The 23,013-nt window shown below is 44.4% G+C and overlaps 1 protein-coding gene across 7 annotated transcripts in view; it reads right to left on the reverse strand.

Moving 5' to 3' along the window:
* Med15 (mediator complex subunit 15) overlaps positions 1–12,056 on the reverse strand; it is a 62,600-nt gene extending 50,544 nt beyond the window's left edge. For all 7 annotated transcript variants that reach the window (XM_048343432.1, XM_048343431.1, XM_048343429.1 and 4 more), the window contains exon 1: positions 11,904–12,056. In XM_048343432.1, coding sequence (XP_048199389.1) covers positions 11,904–11,971 — 68 coding nt within the window. In that variant the 5' untranslated portion in view covers positions 11,972–12,056. The remainder of the gene's footprint in view (positions 1–11,903) is intronic.
* Between the last annotated feature and the right edge of the window lie 10,957 nt (positions 12,057–23,013).

The raw sequence follows: 23,013 nt of genomic DNA on the forward strand, positions 1-23,013 counted from the left end.
GCCAGAAATTTCTTTTTTTTTTTCTTTTTGCCAGTCCTGGGGCTTGAACTCAGGGTCTGAGCACTGTCCTTGGCTATTTGTTTTCTTGTTATTGTTTTGTGATGGTATGGGGGACTTTTAACTCAGAGCCTGCGCTCTCAGCTTTTGTTTGTCATATCTGGTGGTCTACTCCTTGAGCCATGCCTCCAGTCCTGGTTGGCTGGTTGTTTTTTTTTGCCAGTCCTGGGGCTTGAACTCAGGGCCTGGGAACTGTCCCTGAGCTTCGTTTTTGCTCAAGGCTAGCACTCTACCACTTGAGCCACAGCACCACTTCTACCTCTTTCTGTTTATGTGGTGCTGAGGAACCGAACCCAGGAGCTTCATGCATGCTAGTTCATGCAAGAACTCTTACCACTAAGCCACGTTCCCAGCCCAGAAATTTCTTTTTGAACTTTAAAAAATTAGGGCTGGGAATATGGCCTAGTGGTAAAAGTGCTTGCCTTGTATACATGAAGCTCTGGGTTCGATTCCCCAGCACCACATATATAGAAAACGGCCAAAAGTGCTGCTATGGCTCAAGTGGTAGAGTGCTAGCCTTGAGCAAAAAGAAGCCAGGGACAGTGCTCAGGCCCTGAGTACAAGCTCCAGGACTGGCCAAAAAAAAAAAAAAAGTTATTATAAAGGTGATATACAAAGAGGTTACAGATACGTAAATCAGATAAAGAGTACTTTTTTTGGGGGGGGGTCAGTTGTGGGGCTTGAACTTTGGGTCTGGGTGCTGTCCCTGGGCTCTTCAGCTTAAGGCTAGTACTCTACCACTTTGAGGCACAGCTCCACTCCCAGTTTTCTGGTGGCTAATTGGAGATAAGAGTCTCTAGGACTTTCCTGCTCAGGCTGGCTTTGAACCATGATCCTCAGGTCTCAGCTTCCTCAGCTAGGACTTCAGGCATGAGCCACTGATGCCTGGCCAGAGTACCTTTCTTTTTGGACAATATCTCCTCTTCCTTTGCTCTCTCTCAGTTTCAGAAAAAAAATCTTTTTTTTTTTTTGGCCAGTCCTGGGGCTTGGACTCAGGGCCTGAGCACTGTCGCTGGCTTCTTTTTTGCTCAAGGCTAGCACTCTGCCACTTGAGCCACAGCGCCCCTTCTGGCCTTTTTCTGTATATGTGGTGCTGGGGAATTGAACTCAGGGCCTCAAGTACACGAGGCAAGCACTCTTGCCACTAGGCCATATCCCCAGCCCCCTTCAGAAAAAATCTTAAGCCCAAATCTTAGTAAGTTACAGGAGAAACCAACCACTGCCTAAGTGTAATACAGCAGAAAAGAGTTTCAAGTCATGTCAGAATATACCCAATGAGGTCTCTATATAAACTCTTAAATTAAGAACCAACCAAGTGCTGGTAGCTCACACCTGTAATCCTAGCTATTCAGGAGGCTGAGATCTGAGGATAGCAGTTCAAAGCTAGGAATCTAGCCAAGGCAGGAAAGTCTATGAGGCTCTTATCTCCAATTTACAGTCTAAAAATTGGAAGTGGCTCAAATTAGTAGAGTGCTAGCCTTGAGTACAAAAGCTCAGAGACAGTTCCCAGGCCCTGAGTTGAAGCCTCATGATGACAAAAAAAAAAAAAAAGAAAAGAAAAGAAAAGAAAAAGGAAAAAGAATCATAGTGGGGCTGAATCACCGAGGGTCACTAAGGACAGGGATGAGGCCAAGGTTAAAGTTTCACCAGGGTGTTATATCCACAGAGGCATGGTGGGGAGCAGGGCTCTCATGCCAACAGGACAGAGAATCAGGTGGAAGGGCAATTTCTGACTAAAAAAAGGAGCCTGAAGTTCCTCAGAGGTAGAAAAGTTAAAAGATACTTTAGAAGGATGGTGTAAGGCTGAGGGCCTACAGGGTTACTTTCTAGTTAACTAGCTGCAGCACAGACAAGGTCTATTTCATTAAAAGGTTCAAAATACAAAAGGAACATATATTCATTTTTAACAAAAATATACATGCTTAGGTTATATCTTGAAAGCTGCATGGGCTGGGAATATGGCCTAGTGGCAAGAGTGCTTGCCTCGTATACATGAAGCCCTGGGTTCGATTCCCAGCACCACATATATAGAAAACGGCCAGAAGGGGCGCTGTGGCTCAAGTGGCAGAGTGCTAACCTTGAGCAAAAAGAAGCCAGGGACAGTGCTCAGGCCCTGAGTCCAAGGCCCAGGACTGGCAAAAAAAAAAAAAAAAAAAAAAAAAAAAAAAAGCTGCAAAGAGAAATAAACTGAAATCACTTATGACCAGCTAAAGATGAGTAAGAAAATTCAGCCTGTTCTTGCTGATATTTACTCATTCTGAAGAGCTATCAGAGGTGCTGTCAGAGGTGCTCACTGGTGGCTCATGCTTGTAAGTCTGGCTGCTCAGGAGACTGAGTTCTGAGGGTTATAGTTAAAAGCCAGCCTCTACATCTCCAGTTAACCAGAAAAAGCCAAATGTAGAGAGAGCTATGGCTAAGTGGTAGAGTGCTAGCCTTGAGCAAAAAGGCTAAGGGATAGTGCCCAGGCCGAGTTCAAGCCCCAGGATGGTATTAAAAAAAAAGATCCCAGGTCAATGTCACCAGCAGCACATCTATAGTTAAGCTAACCAAGCTCCCTTGATCATTTATTTAAACATTCCTCTTCTCAGATGATCTGTCATCCTTATCCCCTCCTATATTGTGTCTTGGGGGAAATGCCTAAGGAAATAGACATTATAAGGGTATCAGAATAAAGAGTACTGCCAAGACCTGCTAGGAAAAAATGGTCCTAATTTATGATTGATTGGCTTGCCTGCATCTCCAGGTGTATCATTGCTATCTCAACCAAAGATAACTACCCTCAATAGGGAACACCCCCCCCCCCCCCGCGGTGGGGAGCGGGGAGGCAGGGGGGGAGGAATGAGGGAGGAGGTAACAAGTTGAACAGGAAATGTACTCACTGTCTTACATATGAAACTGTAACCCCTCTGTACTTCACTTTGACAATAAAGGAAAAAAAAATAGGTAAGCCCCCATTACCACTATACCTAAACAGGCCCACATGAGTGCTCTGAAAACCTGTGCTGATGGACCCATTAATCCTCAAAAACATACGGGAATCAATACTAACTCAAAAAAAAATCACGCTGGGGCTGGGAATATGACCTAGTGGTAAAGTGCTCGCCTCGTATACATGAAGCCCTGGGTTCGATTCCTCAGCACCACATATATAGGAAAAGCCAGAAATGGTGCTGTGGCTCAAGTGGTAGAGTGCTGGCCTAGAGCAAAAAGAAGCCAGGGAGTGTTCAGGCCCTGAGTCCCAAGGTCCAGGACTGGCGAAACAAACAAAACAAAACAAAAACAATCATGTTGTCTCTTCCCTGAGGCATTCAGATTAATCTCCAAGCATCCAAAGGCAAACTGGTACCTTTTTACCTATTGTGTGGGCAGAAGCAGGGGGCAGGGTAGGGAGGCTCAGTCTCTTGGGAATAGGTCTGCACACTCAGTTGCAGGAAGAATGGGGTCTTTCAATCAGGGGAACAGCTACATTCAGAACAGCCAGGGGCAAGAGCTGAGTTCATTTGAGGATCCACAGGCGGCCTGATAGGATGCCCCGTGGAGTGAAGGGCAGGCAAGTACAGACTCTGGAGAAAGGATCAAGACTCAGAGTACAATCCATAGCAGTTGGCAGTCATTAAAAGGTCCTAAGAATCAAACAATTGGTAGAATGTCAATTATAAGAAACAATAATTGGTAATTGCTGAAGCCGAGTGGCATGTGGACATAAAGGTCTTTTTTAAAATGCATTAGGATTACTTAAAATTTTCCCTAGGTATGTAATTGAAAATATTAGCTCAAAGAATGCTTTCAAGGGGGTAAAAATTTCTGGGCCCTGACATGACAGTAACAGGTGGTTAATCATTTAGTCCCTGCCCTTTCTACCTCAGAATACCCAGCAAAGGTTTTCATTTAGCCACAGCTACATGATCACATGGTGATGGAGCTTACCTATTGGGTAGTTATCTTGGCTAGCAGTAACACACATGAAAATGTAGGCAAACTATAAAATCAACTAGGGACACAAAAATTAGGACCATTTTTCATCTAGCAGGAATGGATATGCAGCAGCAATAGGTGGCTGGAGTCATTTACAAAAGCTGGTGATGAGGTTCAGGGACAGGCTGTAGCAGGGGTCAAAGATTAATGGGGGGTTATTGACTAGCTCTTCCTCCACTCTTTGGGGTCTAATGACCCAATGGAAGTTGCTAAAATTACAAATAGCAGCTCCTTCCCCCAGTGCACTTAGCTGAATCTTCAGTTTTCTCATTTTTTCAAATGGGAATAAGTGCATCTAACTTTGGGAGTGGTGAACACACTCATAATCTTGGCACTCAGGATGATCTCAAGCTTGAGAACAGCTTCACCTACATGGTTATACACTGACTCAAATAAATAAATTAATTAAATAAACCAGCTAGGTTCTGGGGGCTTACACCTGTAATCCCAATTACTTAAGAAGTAGAGACCTGGAAATTGTGGTTCACAGCCAGTTCTAGCCAAAAAAATAAAAAAAATCTGAGAGACTCCATCTCCAATTAAGTAGTAAAATGCTAGATTGGAGATGAGACTTAAGTGGCAAAGGGTCAGCCATGAGCAACCAAGCTGACAGTGAAGGGCCCTGAGTTCAAGCCCCAGTACTAGCACAAAGCCAAACAACAAATCAAAACAGACTAATGTTAGGGCAAGCATGAAGAGGTAAAGTCAACGAAAGTCTACTCCTGCCACAGGTCTTGGCATAGAGGCCCGTATACATGTGAGTCACTGTTGCTGAAAAAGCTCAGGACTCCTGAGCAAATGACTGAGAACTCATGTTACTGCATTCATATTACTACTCGTCTAGAGACTCAACAATCACTTAGGGTTACCGATCAGGAGCAGCACTAGCAGGGCACTGGGGCTGTAGAGATGAGCAGGACACAGTGCCTGGCCCCAAGGAGCACATGTGCTGGAGATGGGTTACACACACACTTAAACTGCCACCAGGCTATAAACAAGACAAGGGGACTCAGCAACCTCCCTGCTAGAAAATAAGGGCCAAAATGGCCTTAGACTGGTGGGAGACCTGAACAGAAAAGCCATAGAAAAAGCTTGATCAAGACTTCTTGGGGGGCTGGGGATATAGCCTAGTGGCAAGAGTGCCTGCCTCGGATACACGAGGCCCTAGGTTCGATTCCCCAGCACCACATATACAGAAAACGGCCAGAAGCGGCGCTGTGGCTCAAGTGGCAGAGTGCTAGCCTTGAGCGGGAAGAAGCCAGGGACAGTGCTCAAGCCCTGAGTCCAAGCCCCAGGACTGGCCAAAAAAAAAAAGACTTCTTGGGGGCTGGGAATATGGCCTAGTGGCAAGAGTGCTTGCCTCCCATACAAGAAGCCCTAGGTTCGATTCCTCAGCACCACATATATAGAAAATGGCCAGAAGTGGTGCTGTGGCTCAAGTGGTAGAGTGCTAGCCTTGAGCAAAAAGAAGCCAGGGACAGTGCTCAAGCCCTGAGTCCTAGTCCCAGGACTGGCAAAAAAAAAAAAAAAGACTTGGGGAGGAGGGGTATGACTTGGGGTATGAAGGACAAGGTAACAAACAGTACAAGAAATGTATCCAATGCCTAACGTATGAAACTGTAACCTCTCTGTACATCAGTTCGAAAAAAAAGCATTGACAAGAAAGAAAAAAAAAAGACTTCTAGGGGGTGGGGGGGCTGGGAATATGGCTTAGTTCCTCAGCACCACATAAACAGAAAAAGATGGAAGTGGTACTGTGTCTCAAGAGGTAGAATGCTAGCCTTGAGCAAAAAGAAGCCAGGGACAGTGCTCAGGCCCTGAGTCCAAGCTCTAGGACTACCAAAAAAAGAAAAAAAAAAAAAAAAGACTTCCTGTCCTCTGCCCTGCAAGGACCTACAAGCAGGATCTGGACTTGCAAGTCTACGAATGCTACTTCCCATCCCTCAAGTGAAGGCCTCCCAGGCTATGAGAAGCTGCTATTTCCTTGTTAGTTTTCTTTGCACCTTGTGTTGCTTTATTTTCTTTCTGCCTAAAAAGTACTTGATTTTCTGCTTGTGGTCCAAGCCAAATTCTAGGTGTGAAACCTAGAGCTCACATCTCCCTAGGAGCTTCATCCGAACAGGTGGCTTACTTGTTTGCCTTGGCTTTTCCTCATGCTCCTTCCAGCCTCTCTGGCACTACACCAATACAGAGTTGTCCTTCCCTAACTGTATCTTCTCAAAAAACATTTACTTGTTAGCTCAACAAGCATTTACTTACTTGTAATGTAAGTATAATCTGATAAACTGAGGAGTATAAGGAATAAAAGCCTCAAGAATAGGAAGGCAGGAAATGTGAGGAAATGAGGAAGTCTTTTTTTTCTTCTTTCATTCCTTATGTACATATTTTCTGCAAACTTACTCTATAGCAGACATAGCACTATTACAACAGACATACATTTGTTCTCTAGGAGCTGAAGTCAACAGACATGCTAGCCTTAACCCAGCAATCTCCTGAGGAAGTCCCAAGCCCCCAAAAGCACTACTCAGGGGCAATAAGGGGACCTTAGTCCCAACGTCTCTACAGTGAGAGGAGGTATTCAGTGAAGTGTTGATCTAAATCAACTGTTTTCTTCTTACTTGCCCCCTATAAATTTCTTTAACAGTCAAGTCCCTAGGCAGACTTGGGGTATCGGCTTCACTGATCAAGGATAACGAATCTCCTTTCCCTGCAAGGATACAGGAGGAAGCATTAGAGAGCTCACACAGAGTCCTCAGACTTCTGCAATAGCTCACACAAAATTTTTTTTTCCAGTTCTGGTGCTTGAACCTTGGGGTTGGGTGCTGTCCCATAGCTCTTTTTGCCACAGCCCCATTTCTGGCTTTTTTGGTAGTTTAGTGGAGATAAGAGCCTCACAAACTTTGCTGCCTGGGCTGGCTTTGAACTGAGATCCTCAGACCTCAGTCTCCTGATTAGCTAGGATTGCAGGCATGAGCACTGGCACCCAGCTAGAAACTTATTCATTGTCCTTCCTATGGACTCCTATCATTTCACAGATGAGGGATCATTTCAGAAAGGTTAAATAGTGTCCAAGTCTTCTCAGCTAACAAGTGAGGAAAAAGGGTTCCAGAACTTTACAACACATAATAGCTCAGGTAAAGAATGCCACTGTAGTATGAGGGGACTCTGGTAGCCCCTCAGGGCTTCCTCCTGCATTCTTCTTGTTTTGTTTTGTTTTTTTTGCCAGTCCTGGGCCTTGGACTCGGGGCCTGAGCACTGTCCCTGGCTTCTTTTTGCTCAAGGATAGCACTCTGCCACTTGAGGCACAGCGCCACTTCTGGCCATTTTCTATATATGTGGTGCTGGGGAATCGAACCCAGGGCTTCATGTATACGAAGCCAGCGCTCTTGCCACTAGGCCATATTCCCAGCCCCCTCCTGCATTCTTCTATGCTACAGAGTACTGGGGTCCCATAGGAAACTAAAAGGAGCTGACTAAAACCTATTAGAGGGGTGACTCACTGCAGGCATGGCTGGAGTGGAGTGAGGCAGAAAAGGATCCTGAGTATTTGATACTGAAGTAGACACCTAAAGGAAGACAAGGAGCTTCTCAAGACAACAGCGAGGGGGTGGGGAATATTGTTTCTGAATATCTTAAATACTTGATAATACATTGTTTTGAAAGAGAACAGGAACTGGAGGTAGCTTAGTGGGAAGTGTAAGCTTAGCATGAACAAGGTCTTGGGTTCAATCTCTGGCCCTATAAACAAATAAACAAGTAAGTAGATAGAGAGACCAAAGAAAGAGCTTGGCACCTTCAAATGGAAACAAAGCTATGTTCATACCTATAATCCTAGCTTCTCAGAAGACTAAGATCTGGAGGATTGAAGTTCAAAGCCAGTCTCTCAGCAGAAAAGTCTGGATTAGAGGTATGGCTCAAGTGGTAGAGATCCAGCAGTGAACAAAAGTGAGAATTCCTGAGTTCAATTTCTGGTACCACCACAACAAGAAATTTAAAAGAAAAAAATTTAAGTGTAAGGAGGCTAGGGATGTGGCTCAAGTGGTAAAGTCTAAGCCTAACAAGTACAAAGCCCCAAGTTCAAACTCTAGTAACACACACACAAAGTGTTTTGAACTAAGTCACCCAACTCTAATTCCAATAATATGTACACAAATAAAAGTGGAAAGACAGAGTGGAATAGGATGAGAAATATAAGAGGATAAATGAGGCCAGGGTAAGGGCCTAGTTCAGCAACTGGAGTTTTTTTGGTAACGCTATGTCACTGGTGAGTAGTGAGTGGCACAAGCCCCCTGGATTGCATATCACCCTCACTTGTGCTGCTGGGGGAGGAAGGACTATCAGAGAAAAATAAGAGAAGTAGCACTCTAAAAAGTTCAAAAGGGGAACTGGAGGTATGGCTGAAGTAGAAGAGTGTCAGCCTTGAGCAGGGGTTGGAAGGAGGCAGGAGCGAGAGGCCCTAAATTCAAGCTCCAATATTGATTGGCATGTGAACACACACATGCACACACACAAAAGCCCAGAAAGGCAGTCACAATAGAAGACAAAGAAAACTACAGAAACTCCCCACTTGTGCTGTTGAGTTTACTGTGACTCTTCTAAGCAACCCCAACACAAAATCACTTTTTCTCAGTGGGAGCTAGAAACTTGATCAGCCTATGCTCTTAAGCCTTGTTTCCTAGGCTCTTTCTTGGTAGATCTTCAAGGGCCAAGTAGAGACAAGCAAATTGATGATTATATGGCTTTCCCCTCAGGTGGAATAGCCCAGGTTTTCTTTTTGGTTTTGTTTTTTTGCCAGTCCTGGGGCTTGAACTCAGGGCCTGGGTACTGTCCTTGAGCTTCATTGCTCAAGGCTAGCACTCTACCACTTAAGCCAGAGCATCAATTCTGGCCTTTTCTGTTTATGTGGTACTGAGGAATCAAATCCAGGCCTTCATACATGTTAGGCAAGCACTCTACCATTAAGCCATATTCCCAGCCCCCGCCGAGGTTCTTGCTATTCATTTTTGAAAGCCGTGTTAACTATTGAATCCAGGAATACATGTGTTTTGTCACTGAACTATCATTCTGTGCTTTCATTTCTCACCTACTATAAATCATTTGAGTTCAAAGTGCTTCCTCAAGCAGCCAACTTTGAGCAACAGCATAAGTACTGAAAGTCACAATGAATGTGTGGCATACCTAAAACAAATATTCTTTAAACCCTAGAACACAATCAAGGGATGAAGAAAGTGAACCCTGGAGAGGAAATAGAGAAACTTCAGAATTGAAAACACCCACAATACATTAGAAAGCAACCAAGTTGTGATAGGAACATGTCCCTTCCCCTTCAGGGATACAATCTCTAACCTCTGAAATGTATGAATATGCTACATTATGACTGAGTATGACCAGTTCTAAACTGACCTGTAAAATGTAGAAATTTTCTCTAGCTTAAGTCAGAAATGTCATAAAGGAACCAGCTAGAAAGGGCCACAGAAAGATGAGAAGAACAATCTGAACAAAAACTGACTCCTAGTTCAAGCCCCAGGACTGGAAAAAAAAACAAAAACAAAAAAAAAAAAAACAACTCCTGGCAAGCAGCCAGGAAAGAAGGAAAGAGGACACCTCAGTGCAAAGAGCAGAATTTAGTCAGGAAGGTAAATGGACTTGAAGGCATATTTTAATCCAGGGACTCCAGCAAGAAATCTATCTTGCCAATAGCCAGATGCTGGTGGCTCATACCTATAATCGTAACTACTCAGGAAGTTGAGACCTGCAGATTGTAGTTCAGTGCCAGCCCATGCAGACAAATCTCTCCAAACAACTAGCAAAAAATCCAGAAATGGAAATGTGGTTCAAGTGGTAGAGAACAGATTGAGCAATAAAAGCTGAGAGTGAAAGGCCCTGAGTTTAAGCCCTACTACCAGAAGAAAACAAACAAAAAGCATATCTTGACAACATCTTAACTTGTAATATTCTAAGCAGGAGACTCAAATAAGCAAGAGCTTACCTGAACCTCTGATGTATAGAAATGACCAAATACAAAAACAATGTTGTTTTCAGATGCTAAATGTATGGTAATTTGTCACTGTAGCAACAGGAAAACATGCTAGCAGCAATATCTGGCAGAGAGAAGAGAGCATTTCCTGGAATAAAGAAGGTGAATTATGAAGTTTATTTAGTGCCAATCTCATCCAGAAACTGGAATCTTCTCAGCAGCCCTAACACTACCTCAATCCTCTCTCCTTATTGTTGGTCAAGACAAACTCATTCTTCAAGTTCTTCAGTCCTGGGCTTTCCCCAGAAAAATCCTTGTCCTCAGGGCCTTTCCAGCAGAAATTCAGGAGTATGTTATCGCTCAAGATTTCACCCAGGGATAAGACAAGTGATTAGATAAAACACTTGCTTGCAGATTCGGCTAGCAGATGTGGCTAGCAGATGCGGCAAGGTCCGGCACAATTGCCCTAAGGTAATTTTGTGGCAGGGCCACTCCTTCCTCCCTTTGGAGTTTTCCCCAGCATTCAGACAAGCTTCCTTCCTTCCACATTGTTTCGCCCTACCCCCATCCATCCAGTCATTATTGTTCACACTTTCCCCTTCCCCTGACAACTGTCTTCCTCTTTCAGTTTCTACAACTAAGGCCACCTTTTATTATCTATCCTGTTGGACTAAGTCATCCCACACCATTTTATCGAGTGTTATGATAGATCTAGCAATGGGGACATACATAAGAGCCATGTCTCCAAGAGCAAAAACTCCCAAATTACTGGTCTCTCTTCTTACTCACCTAGGGGGACTGGGGAAATCTTCCCAACACTGGCATTTTGCCACTTCAAAACAGACCACATGCCACCAAGTACAGGTTCAAATCCTTAACATAAACAGCCCTACCACTTTTCGCCAGTACTTGCACATCCTCATTCCATTATTCCCCGACCCCAGAACTCAGCCTTCAACAAGGTCCTTTGTGCAGTAAGTGGTCACATTTCTCCAATCCGCGCCTAGGATTTTGGCCCTTCAGATTCCCATGGGTCCTTTTAAGACTCAATTTTTCCTCACATACTCCGCCAGGCTACTCCCGGCTTACTAAAGCTAACTTACCCCTTCAGCATGCTTATAACGAGCACTGGCAAGGCTGTACTGTGTCTATTCCTTTATTTACTGTGGGAAGGGGCTGTGTCTTCAGATGAGCACAACCCAACAGAAAGCTTAGTAAAAGCTGCTAAGTGAAACAAGCAGTTGGCGAACAGGCTGGAGTTCTGTTGGAACGGGAGCACTAACCCCAGCTCTTCACTCCCTCCTCCAGAACCCATGATCGTTCGCTGACAGCAGCTTCCTGTCTGTACGCCTTTGGCAAAGTTCATACTCCTTTGATGGGTCCGATGAGTCTCCTTCCCGAATGCCCAAATCCTTACCCTCCCAACTGCATCTTCAATGTGCCCTCCTCCACTTTTTCCCTCTCATCCTGATGCGCTTTTTTTTTTTTTTTTTTTTTGGAGAAAAACCCCACGAATCACGTAGACTGCTAACCCCACTAAGGATCGCTTCGTTCCCTTTCCGTATTCAGTGTAAATCAAAGCAGGGGAAAATCTGCACCCAAAGCACACAAACGACGAATGAGAAAGCTCAGGACGATGACTCATAAGCCAGAGCTCGTTGGTTGCAAGAGTTCGGCCCCAGAAAAGCTAACAAGCAATCCTAGTCCGCAAAGAATGGAGCAGAAAGCCGAAGGCCACACCCTGAGATTCAGGCCGGTCCCCGTCACCTTAGGTCTCTGGGCGCCCTCGAGACGCCGCAGGTTCCCGGGACGTCGGTCCACCTCGGACCTCGCCCGCCCCGGGAGGAAGGTCCAGCCACCCCCCTCCTACCCCCACCCCGGGGCCCCTACTCACATTTGACTGACTAGCTTCTGCCGGAAGGCGGCGCTACGCCAGTCGGTCTCCTGGCCCGAAACGTCCATACTGGTAGCCCCACTCTTCACAGGGAGCTTTCCTCTTGTCCACCGCGGTCGCCTCTACCGCAGCGCCAGGCCCAAACCCGGAAGCCGTCCGCGGCTCTGCGCCCGTGCCGGAAGCGTGAGGGATTGTGGGAAATTGAGTCGCGCGCAAGATCCTATGGGAAATGGAGTTCCAGCTGTGCCGAGGGGCTGTCTTGATCCCGCCCTTTCCGCTTGGCCTTTTAGCACCGCCTAGTATCCAAGAGGCCAGTCTCCCGGCTTCTTGTTCAGGTGTCTAGCGTGGCTGCAACTTCAGATCCTCGGACTGGTGCAAATGGTGGCTATGTGGAAGACCTGGTGCTGCCCTCATAAAATTCTGGACTCTTGCAGTCTGCGCCTCTACTGTGTTCTAGCCTTATTATTTTATGCTAGGCCCTATTAAGTACTAGGCTCCACCTTCCTGCAACTACTTACCTGCCACCTCCAAATCTCTATTTGACCTAGAATCTCAGATCCCACCCATGACTCTATTTGTGGAGATTGTGAAGAGCAGATACACTTGCTCAGTGGAGGCCAGTGAGCTGCACCGGATCGTAGGGTTTCCAGACTCATGACAGTACTTTAGGGGAATAAATGTTTTTCCACGTTGAACTTCTGTATCCCTTGGAGGAAAGTGAGAAGATGGAGATCTGCAACTTCAGTGGTTTACAAGATGAAGAGCAACCAATCTGGTTGGCCCTGGTAGTGTGGACTGCCTAAAAACTACCTAGGAAGATCAGTTTGTCCTGGTTTATCCAGAAATGAACAGGTTTGAGCTCTGAAAATCCTAAATCCTGCTACCCTCTTAGCCTCACACTGACCAAAGTGGTCAGTTACACTATCTGTAACCCAGTGTGCATTTTTTATAATATAATTAACATGCCATATAATTTACCCTTTAAAAATACCCCGTTCAATGTTTTCTAGCTTTTCACATATTTATGAAATAGTATGCCCAGCACTGGTGGCTCACACTATAATCCTCTTAAGATCTGAGGATTGTGGTTTGAAGCCAGCCCAGGCAAGAAAGTCCATGACATTCTTTTATCTCCAATTAAGCACACACACAAAAAAAGCCAGAAGTAAGGCTGGGTGCTGGTGGCTCATGCCTATAATGCTAGCTACTCAGGAGGCTGAGATCTGAGGATCACAGTCCAAAGCCAACCTGGGCAGGAAAGTCTGTGAGACTCTTATCTCCAATTAATGACCAGAAAACCAGAAGTGGAGCTCTGGCTCAAAGTAGCAGAGTGCTAACCTTGAACAAAAGAGCTCAGGGACAGTGCCTAGGCCCTGGGTTCAAGCCCCAGGACCTGCACACACACACAAAGTAATGGTGCAACCACTTATATTGTACACTTTAAGTTGCTATCTAAGCTGATTTTTGTGGAAAAAAAATTGAGCTGGGCACTAGTGGCTCTTGCCTTATCCTAGCAACCCAGGAGGCTAAATTCTATCATAATTCAAAGCCAGCCCAGATAGACAAATCCATGAATCCATGAGAATCCAGCACTTGTATACATCTTTAGGCCACCTGTGTGGGGGAAGGGGTAGAAACAGACCTTTACCTTGGATAAAGGGAGAATTGAGGACAGGAGATGAGAAAAGATGTGTTCAGAGCTGGGCACTGGTGGTTCACACCTGTAATCCTGCTCAGAAGGCTGAGATCTGAGGATTGCAGATCAAAGTCAGCCTGGGCAGAAATGTCTGTGAGACTCTGATCACCACCAGAAGATTGAATAGGGCACTGTGGCTCAAAGTGATAGAATGCTAGCGTTGAGCAAAAGAGCTCAGAGACAGTGCCCAGACCACAAGTTAAAGCCCCATGACATACATATATATGATATATATGTATATATATATATATATGTTGTATATATGTTCAGACATAGAGGTGGCATCCGGTAGTCAGGTTCTTTCTGGGCTCTGAGGTGGCTGCCTTGACTGCAAAAGAGACAAAATGGAGGAATCTGGGATGCCAGCCTTTATCCTATTCCCAGCTAATTCATGGACCCAAGTAAGGAGTTAGTATTTCTTAGCAAATAAGAACAGTTCTTAAGCATCTCATGTCACAGTCTTAGCTCAAACAGGAGGAAAGAGAGAGTTCATGTGAGGTTTTTACATTCCCCTCCGAAGGCATTTTTCCAAAGACCTAAGGACCAGTGTATGGTACCACATCCAGCTATGAGTTGAGAAAGGTCTCTCAAAATTTTTCTACCTAGGTTGGTTGGCTCAAACCACCATCTTGATATTCTTGGCCTCCCAAGTCACTAAGATTACAGGTGTCTGGCTACTAACAACTCCCTTTTTTTTTTTGGTCAGTCCTCGGGCTTGGGCTCAGGACCTGAGCACTATCCCTGGCTTCTTTTTGCTCAAGGTTAGCACTCTACCAGTTGAGCCACAGCACCACTTCTGGCTTTTTCTATATATGTGGTATTGAGGAATTGAACCCAGGACTTCATGTATGCGAGGCAAACACTCTACCACTAGGCCATATTCTCAGCCCCCTAACAACTCTTAATTAACTGAAATCTTGATGATTATTATTTTGATTGTAGAATTATATCATGGCCAAATATATATACAACTAAGGATAACATGTAAAAGATGATTATGTGGGGGAATGCAGGAGATCAAATCCATGGCCTCACATGGTAGGCAAGTACCACTGAACTATACATCAAGCCCTCAAAAGTTCAAGCCCCACGACCAACAAAAACAAAAACAAACAAACAAAAGTTAAATAAATAAAATCATAGTTCAAAATATGTCAATGGTATACTCAGATTTGAGTATACTCCGACACAAATGATTTGGGGCATTCTTGTGTGGGTTTTGTTTTGCCAGTCCTGGGGCTTAAACTCAGGGCCTGTGCACTGTCCCTAAGCTTCTTTTGCTCAAGGCTAACACTCTACCACTTGAGCCACAGCACTACTTCTGGCTTTTTCTGTTTATGTGATACTGAAGAATCAGACCCAGGACTTTATGCATAGTAGGCAAGCACTCTACCACTAAGCCACATTCCCAGCCCATAAATTCTCAGTTTAATATTATGTATCTTTTTTTTTTTTTTGCCAGTCCTGGGGCTTGGACTCAGGGCCTGAGCACTGTCCCTGGCTTCTTTTTGCTGAGACTTGAATTCAAAACCTGGATGCTGTCTCTGAGCTTTTGTGCTCAAGGTTAGCACTCTGCCACTTGAGCCACAGCTCCACTTCTGGCCATTTTCTATATATGTAGTGCGGGGGAATTGAACCCTGGGCTTCATGTATACAGGGCAAGCACTCTTGCCACTAGGCCATATTCCCAGCCCTACATTCAATATGTTAATAAGCAAAGTTTGCTATAGCTTGCCTGAAAAAAAATAACTCAGAGTGGCTTTTTTTTTTTTTTTTTTTTTTTTTGGCCAGTCCTGGGGCTTGGACTCAGGGCCTGAGCACTGTCCCTGGCTTCTTCTCGCTCAAGGCTAGCACTCTGCCACTTGAGCCACAGTGCCGCTTCTGGCCGTTTTCTGTATATGTGGTGCTGGGGGATCGAACCTAGGGCCTCGTGTATCCGAGGCAGGCACTCTTGCCACTAGGCTATATCCCCAGCCCTCAGAGTGGCTTTTGACTTTAATTGGTGCCTATAAAGTTTCTCCAGAGAGTCTTAGCAGAAACAGTCTCACAAGATAGAAATATAAATAAGGACTTATTTCAGTATGACAGGATAAAGTAGGAAAAAAAATGAGATTAAAAAAAGAAAAACACTATTCCACACTATTGGAAACAAAAGTCAATGGTGATCTATTCTCTTTTTTCCCCAGTCCTGGCCTTGGGCTCTGGGCCTGAGCACTGTCCCTGGCTTCTTTTTGCTCAAGGCTAGCACTCTGCCACTTGAGCCACAGCACCACCTCTGGCCGTTTTCTGTATATGTGGTGCTGGGGAATTGAACCCAGGCCTCATGTATGCGAGGCAAGCTCTCTTGCCACTAGGCCATGTCCCCAGCCCCTGGTGATTTATTCTCAAGACAAAGTATCTTACCCTGAGTGGAAAGTTACTAGGAGCTTGCTTATATAAAGAATTAACATCTTGCTACTGTGCCGTTCCCAAAATTCCATGCACCTGGAAGGTTCCTAAGCAAACAGGCTATTAGAAGGGGGTCAGCTAGCTAGGGGAAGGATTGACCACAATGAAATGAGAAAATAAGTAAAAACTGTCTATGTATCAGAAAGCACATACCTCTGAAGCCTTTCTACTACAAAGAGGAATAGAGACCCTCCTAAAATTTTACCAATCCCAAGAAGTAAAATAATGGGAAAACAGTGGAAAATAATTAAACATAGGTGATGGCCAGGAAACTGTACACCCTGTAATATTCAGCTAATGAAGAGCTGGGGAGATGAACTGGAATACTGAGAAGATAAAATGTAGTTATTCTGGGTATGCCCACCCAACAGATTCCGGATCTTGCAAGACTACCATTAACCATTGAGATCTCCTTTCTTTTGTACTTTGTGACTCCAAGTCCTTTCTTTGAGCTTGAATTGGCAAATGTATTTCTCATACTTATACAAGGCATGGAGTAAAAATTCAAAATAGTGGCTCTTACCTGTGATCTTTATGCTTTCTGACCTGGATAAATACACTTGGTCATGCTATCCAGCAACTAGTAATCAAAGCCAATACAAGAAGGAAAAAGGAGGAGGAGGAGGAGGAGGAGGAGGAGGAGGAGGAGGAGGAGGAGGAGGAGGAGGAGGAGGAGGAGGAGGAGGAAAAGTTATTGTGGCTTTTGAGTGTGAAAGAATGAATACAATGTGTACAGGAGAAGCAGGGTATTTATAGTTTTCAGGGCAGTTCTTTGAATGTCTGAACCTGACAGAGGATTTGAAAGCAGCCCAAAGGGATTGGAGGCATGGCTCTTGTAGAGTTTAGGTAAGAGGCCTTGAGTCCAACCACATCACCACAAGCAAAACAAAACAAATGGCCCTAAAGTATAAGCTGTCCTTGAAGAAGCCCAGTTGAGCTGTCCTTGTTCTTAGAGGTGGACTTTTGAATAGCTGTTGTTTAGATAAATGAGTTCTCGGGAAGTTTCTGAAAGAAACAATGCTGTTAACTGGCAATCTCATCTTTCCTAGTAGTCAAATTCTGTTTGCTAACATGACATAGTTATAGGTCATCTCAATGGAGACAGTCTTACCTGCAGATGGCTTTAATCTTCAAAGCTTTATTATTATTATTAGTAGTAGTAGTAGTGGTAGTAATAGTAGTAGTACATGGTAGTGGTAGTGGTAGAGGTACTGGAGAGTTTCATTGTTATATTTCCATAATTTTTTCCATGTTTCACTGTCAACCTCATTTCCTCTATCATTCAGCTTCTCCCAGTCCCTCTTCCTCCTTCTCTTCACCCTCTTCCTCCTCCCTCCCTTCTCCTCCTTGCCCCTCCTCCTCCTCCTCCTCCTCCTCCTCCTCCTCCTCCTCCTCCTCCTCCTCCTCCTCCTCCTCCTCCTCCTCCTTCTCCTCCTCCTCCTCCTCCTCCTCTCCCCCCCCCTTCTTTCTTCTTTTTCTTTTTGTGCCTTTCTTGGGGCTTGAACTCAGGGCCTGGATACTGTCTCTGAGCTTTTTTGGTTAAGGTTGGTGTTCTACCACTTGAGACACTTCTCCAGTTTTGGCTTTTTGATAGTTAAAGAAGTTAAGAATCTCTCAGCTTTGTCTGTCCAGTCTGTTTCCAAACTGTGATCCTCAGATCTCAACTTCCTGAATAGTTAGATTAATTACAGATGTAAGCCACTAGTAATCAGTTCTCCAGCCCCATTTTTGTTGTTGTTGTTGATTGTAGGGCTTAAACTTGGGGCCTTGGGGCTGTCCCTGAGCTCTTTTGCTCAAAGCTAGCCCTCTACCACTTTGAGCCACAGTGCCACTTCTAGTTTTCTGGTGGTTAATTGGATATAAGAATCTCATGGGCTGGGGATATGGCCTAGTGGCAAGAGCGCTTGCCTCATATACATGAAGCCCTGGGTTCAATTCCCCAGAAGCACATATACAGAAAATGGCCACAGGTGGCGCTATGGCTCAAGTGGCAGAGTGCTAGCCTTAAGCAAAAAGAAGCCAGGGACAGTGCTCAGGCCTTGAGTCCAAGCCACTGGACTGGCAAAAAAAAGAATCTCATGGAGGGGCTGGGAATATGACCTACTGGCAAGAGTGCTTGTCTCGCATACATGAAGCCCTGGGTTCAATTCCCCAGCACCACGTATATAGAAAAACAGCCGGAAGTGGCGCTGTGGCTCAAGTGGCAGAGTGTTAGCCTTGAGCAAAAAGAAGCCAGGGACAGTGCTCAGGCCCTGAGTCCAAGGCCCAGGACTGGCTAAAAAAAAAATAATAATAAATAAATAAATATTTAAAAAAAAAAAAAAAAGAATCTCATGGAGGGGCTGGGAATATGGCCTTTGGCAAGAGCGCTTGTCTTGCATACATGAAGCCCTGGGTTCGATTTCCCAGCACCACATATATAGAAAAAGCCAGAAGTAGCGCCGTGGCTCAAGTGGTAGAGTGCTAGCTTTGAGCAAAAAGAAGCCAGGGACAGTGCTCAGGCCCTGAGTTCAAGCCCCAGGACTGGCAAAAAAAAAAAAAAATGAATCTCATGGATTTTCTTGCCTGGATTGACTTTGAACTGTGATCCTTAGACTTAAATCTCCTAAATAGCTAAGAGGCGTGAGCCACCAGCACCCAGCTCTAGCCTTATTTTTATAGGACTCAGAATCCTTCTACTTCGAGACTCCTGAGTACTGGGATTTCTGAGATGTGCCATCATACTTGGCAAGGAGGCCCATTAGTTTCAGTCTGAGCTACCTAGAAAGATCCTATCTTAAACAAACAAAAAATATAAATCATTCTCACTCACACACACTCCTTTGCAATAAACATCCTTCATTATGCTGTTTCCTTTCCATTTGTGATATTTCTCTAATACAAAGACCTGAAAATGGAATTATTCGTTTATAGAACCTTAATTGAACTGTTACTAGCTGCTGCCAGGTATCCTCTATATGAGTTATTTAATGCTCCTGTACTACATCACAGACCGGAGAAAAAGCAGTCTTTTCTGTCAAACTAAACTGCCTCCATTTTCTGTATTGATATTTCTAAGAATTGATATTTCCTGGAATCATTTGCTTTTTTTTTTTTTTACTTCAATTGTAACTATTTTCTGTACTGTTTGTGACCAACTAGCCATGTTAGGAAGATAAATCTTTGTCAATGGAGTTAAAAGGAATAAAACCCCTTTTGAGCTTTCCGCTGATCTCGTCAACCTCCTCCATCTGTATCTATCAGCCAGCTGGTTCCCAGCCCCACTCCCAGCCAGCTGTGATGAGAAAAATGTAACCTTTGATAAGAATTAAAGAATAGCCCCCTTTCTAACCTAGGTAATTAATTGTGAGCCTAACTCCTTGACAAGGAGGAAAGACAGCTTGGATTGGGATAAAAACCTTGCAGATGGGCTGGGAATGTGACTTAGTGGTAGAGTGCTTTTCTAGCATTCATGAAGCCCTGGGTTCGATTCCTCAGTACCATATAAACAGAAAAGGCCAGAAGTGGCACTAACTCAAGTGGTAGAATGCTAGCCTTGAGCAAAAGAAGCTCAGGACAGTGCCCAGACCCTGAGTTCAAGCCCCAGGACTGGCCAAAAGCGGGGTTGGGGGGTTGAGGTGGGGGGGAGAGAGAGAGAGAGAGAGAGAGAGAGAGAGAGAGAGAGAGAGAGAGGAGAGAGATCTTTTAACAATGCAATTGGAGGCCATTCAGGAAGCAGGACTTATGTATATCTCAAGCTGCTACTTCCCAATGGGAACTTTGATTTACCTTTAGCTCTTGATTGTAGACATCTGGAAATACCAGATCATTGCATTGAATTCAGAGACTTAAGATGTGAGTCAAAAAGTTATCAGATGCTTGTTTTAGGAATATCATACATATAATATTTATTATAATATATTTATATTATATAGCTTTATGAATATCACATATTATAGATTGTATTAATATAGTATATATGATATACTATATTCACATATTATGAATGATAAATACTGCACATCATATATATTATATAAAATATATTCATAAAACTATACATGATGTAAATACATAAGCAATTATATATGTATATCTTCTTTTCTTTGTATTTTTTGTTTGTATGTGTGTGCTGGTATTGAGGCTTTAACTCAGGATCTAAGCACTAGCTCTCAGTTTTCTTCTGCTCAAGGCTGGCACTACCACTTGAGCCTCAGCGCTACTTCTGGCTTACAGGGATAAACCACTGGTACCTGGCCAAATTATTTTTATTTTATTTATTTATTTATTTAGGCAGTCCTGGGGCTTGGACTCAGGGCCTGAGCACTGTCCCTGGCTTCTTTTTGCTCAAGGCTAGCACTCTGCCACTTGAGCCACAGCGCCATTTCTGGCCGTTTTCTGTATATATGTGGTGCTGAGGAATTGAACCCAGGGCCTCATGTGTACGAGGCAAGCACTCTTGCCACTAGGCCATATGCCCAGCCCATGGCCAAATTATTTTGAGATATAGTATTGCTTCCTACGTGGATGTGCACCTGGGCTCAATCCACCTATGTTAGATTTCTCAATAGCTAGGATAACAGGAGTGTGCCAGCACTACTAGTTCTTTGCTAAGATAGGATCTTGTGAACTTTCTCCTCCAGGGCTGGCTTCAAACATTAATCTCAACATTTTAAGCCCCTTGGATAACTAGGATTATAAGCATGAGCCACCAGTACCGTGTCACAAAGCTGACGTAAGGGTAGTTTAGATAGGTAGTTGGTGGATGTTCCTGAACTAGTATAATGAGAAGTGGGGAAATGAAGTGTCTAGATAGTTTGTATTGTTTTCAATCTCTCAGCTTTATCCCTCTATCTTTGTGTTCAACATCCAGTCCTAACCTTTTTCTCTTTTGCATAGTTACCCTTTCAGCAATTGCTTAACCAGAACAGGAAATGGTGATGCTCCAGGGAGGTCAGCAGCACCAAGGAGACCTCCACATGTTTGGGGGTTTTTTTGGGGGGGGGGGCAGTGTACCAAGTTTGTGAAGTTTGTGATGCTGCAAAAAAAAAAAAAAAGAATTTAAGGACACACTGGGGTGGAAACCAAAAACGTTTATTAATAAACAAAGGAAGGATTAAAAAAGGATAGTACACAACCCAGAATTATGTGTGGGCACATCAGATAACAGGTGTGGCTCTAACATCACAGGTATTTATAGTGGAAAAGTAGGTTGAGATTTGGCTCAGTGTGTTTGCCTTTGATTAAACATCTCATACAGTTAATCGTTTTTTGCTCTTAAAATGCTTAATCAGTTGGCCTCAGAGGATTTATGTATTTATGTATTTATTTTTTTGGCCAGTCCTGGGCCTTGGACTCAGGGGCTGAGCACTGTCCCTGGCTTCCTTTTGCTCAAGGCTAGCACTCTGTCACTTGAGCCACAGCGCCACTTCTGGCCATTTTCTGTATATGTGGTGCTGGGGAGTCGAACCCAGGGCTTCATGTATACGAGGCGAGCAATCTTGCCACTAGGCCATATCCCCAGCCCCGATTTATGTATTTATTTATTTATTGGTTGTGGGGCTTGAACTTGGGGTCTGGGTGCTGTCCCAGAGCTCTTTTGCTCAAGGCTAGCATTCTATCACTTTGAGCCATAGCTCCACTTCCAGTTTTTGAGTGGTTAATTGGAGATAAGGGGGGGAGGGGCTGGGAAGGTGGCTTAGTGGTAGAGTGTTTGCCGAGCATGCATGTGGTCCCTTGGTTCAATTCCACATAAACAAAAAATAAATAAAATTAATTTAAAAAGAAAGGATACTGGGTCTAAATAACATTCTCACAGCCATCCTGGTACCTTGAGTAGTGGAGGGGGCTTTTCACCCAGTTCTGAAAAGCCTAGAGGTGAGATAGGCCATTCATTGAATTGCAGATGTCAGGTTGTTTAGCCCCAGTTTCCCTAAAAGGTTTGATTTTCTCACCCCTAAGTATTCCCCTGATTGGTCTGCTTCTGTTGGGCTTAGGTCTCCACCCCAAACATGTGGTTTTTGTCTTTAAAAGCTTTGTGCAAGCTGCATTTGGGGCTGCAGGTCTTTGAGACAGGAGTCCACCCACAGTTGCAGGCTTTCTAACAGAGACTCCCAATTCAACCTTTCAAAATGTGAATTTCTGTATAACATAGTTTTGGGCAAAAGAGCTCAGAACAGCTCTCAGGCCCTGAGTGCAAGCCCCATGACCAACCAAAAAAAAGTGGATTGCTATTCTTGCACAGAAAGCCACACTCAAAGAAGGAGACTTTGTGTTCAAGCCCTGAAGTGCCAGACTTTGAAGTCAGGCCCCACTTTACCACGCGAACCCCACTTTACCACGTGAACCTGAGATAAGCAGCAGGCCCTGTGAGCAAACCCAGGACAAGCTTTATTAGGGCCCAGTTGGTCAAGAACTCTAACCACTGGCAATGCTTAACTCTAACTGCCCCCAGAATACCTCGAGCCCTGAGCCAATCAGATTTGTACCTGTGTCCTAATCTTGCTTGCTTGAACACCTGATTGTTGTAACTTTGTTTTTTGCCTTTATAAGCCCTGTGTAATCACAGCTCGGGGCTTCCTCCTAACCTCTGCTGTGTCGGTGGGGAGGATGAGGCCCGAGTTGCAGCTCGCTTGAATAAAGCCTTTGCTTGCTTTTGCATTTCGGAACGTCTGAGTCTTGGTGGCCTTCTTGGTGGTCGTCTTGAGGCTTGGCACAACATTTGGAGGCTCGTCTAAGATCGCCCCAGAGACCCCCGAGACCCCCGACTCCGAAGGTAAGGAAACAGCGCTGTTCATTTATTTATTTGTCTTGTCCTGTAATTTGTTTGTTTTGCTTTTGCTTTTTTCTTAAAGGGGTTCTTTTTTTTTTTTTTTGGCCAGTCCTGGGGCTTGGACTCTGGGCCTGAGCACTGTCCCTGGCTTCTTTTTGCTCTGCCACTTGAGCCACAGCGCCACTTCTGGCCATTTTCTGTATATATGGTGCTGG

Source organism: Perognathus longimembris, chromosome 3 (genome assembly GCF_023159225.1).
Source record: "Perognathus longimembris pacificus isolate PPM17 chromosome 3, ASM2315922v1, whole genome shotgun sequence".
Lineage (NCBI taxonomy): Eukaryota > Metazoa > Chordata > Mammalia > Rodentia > Heteromyidae > Perognathus > Perognathus longimembris.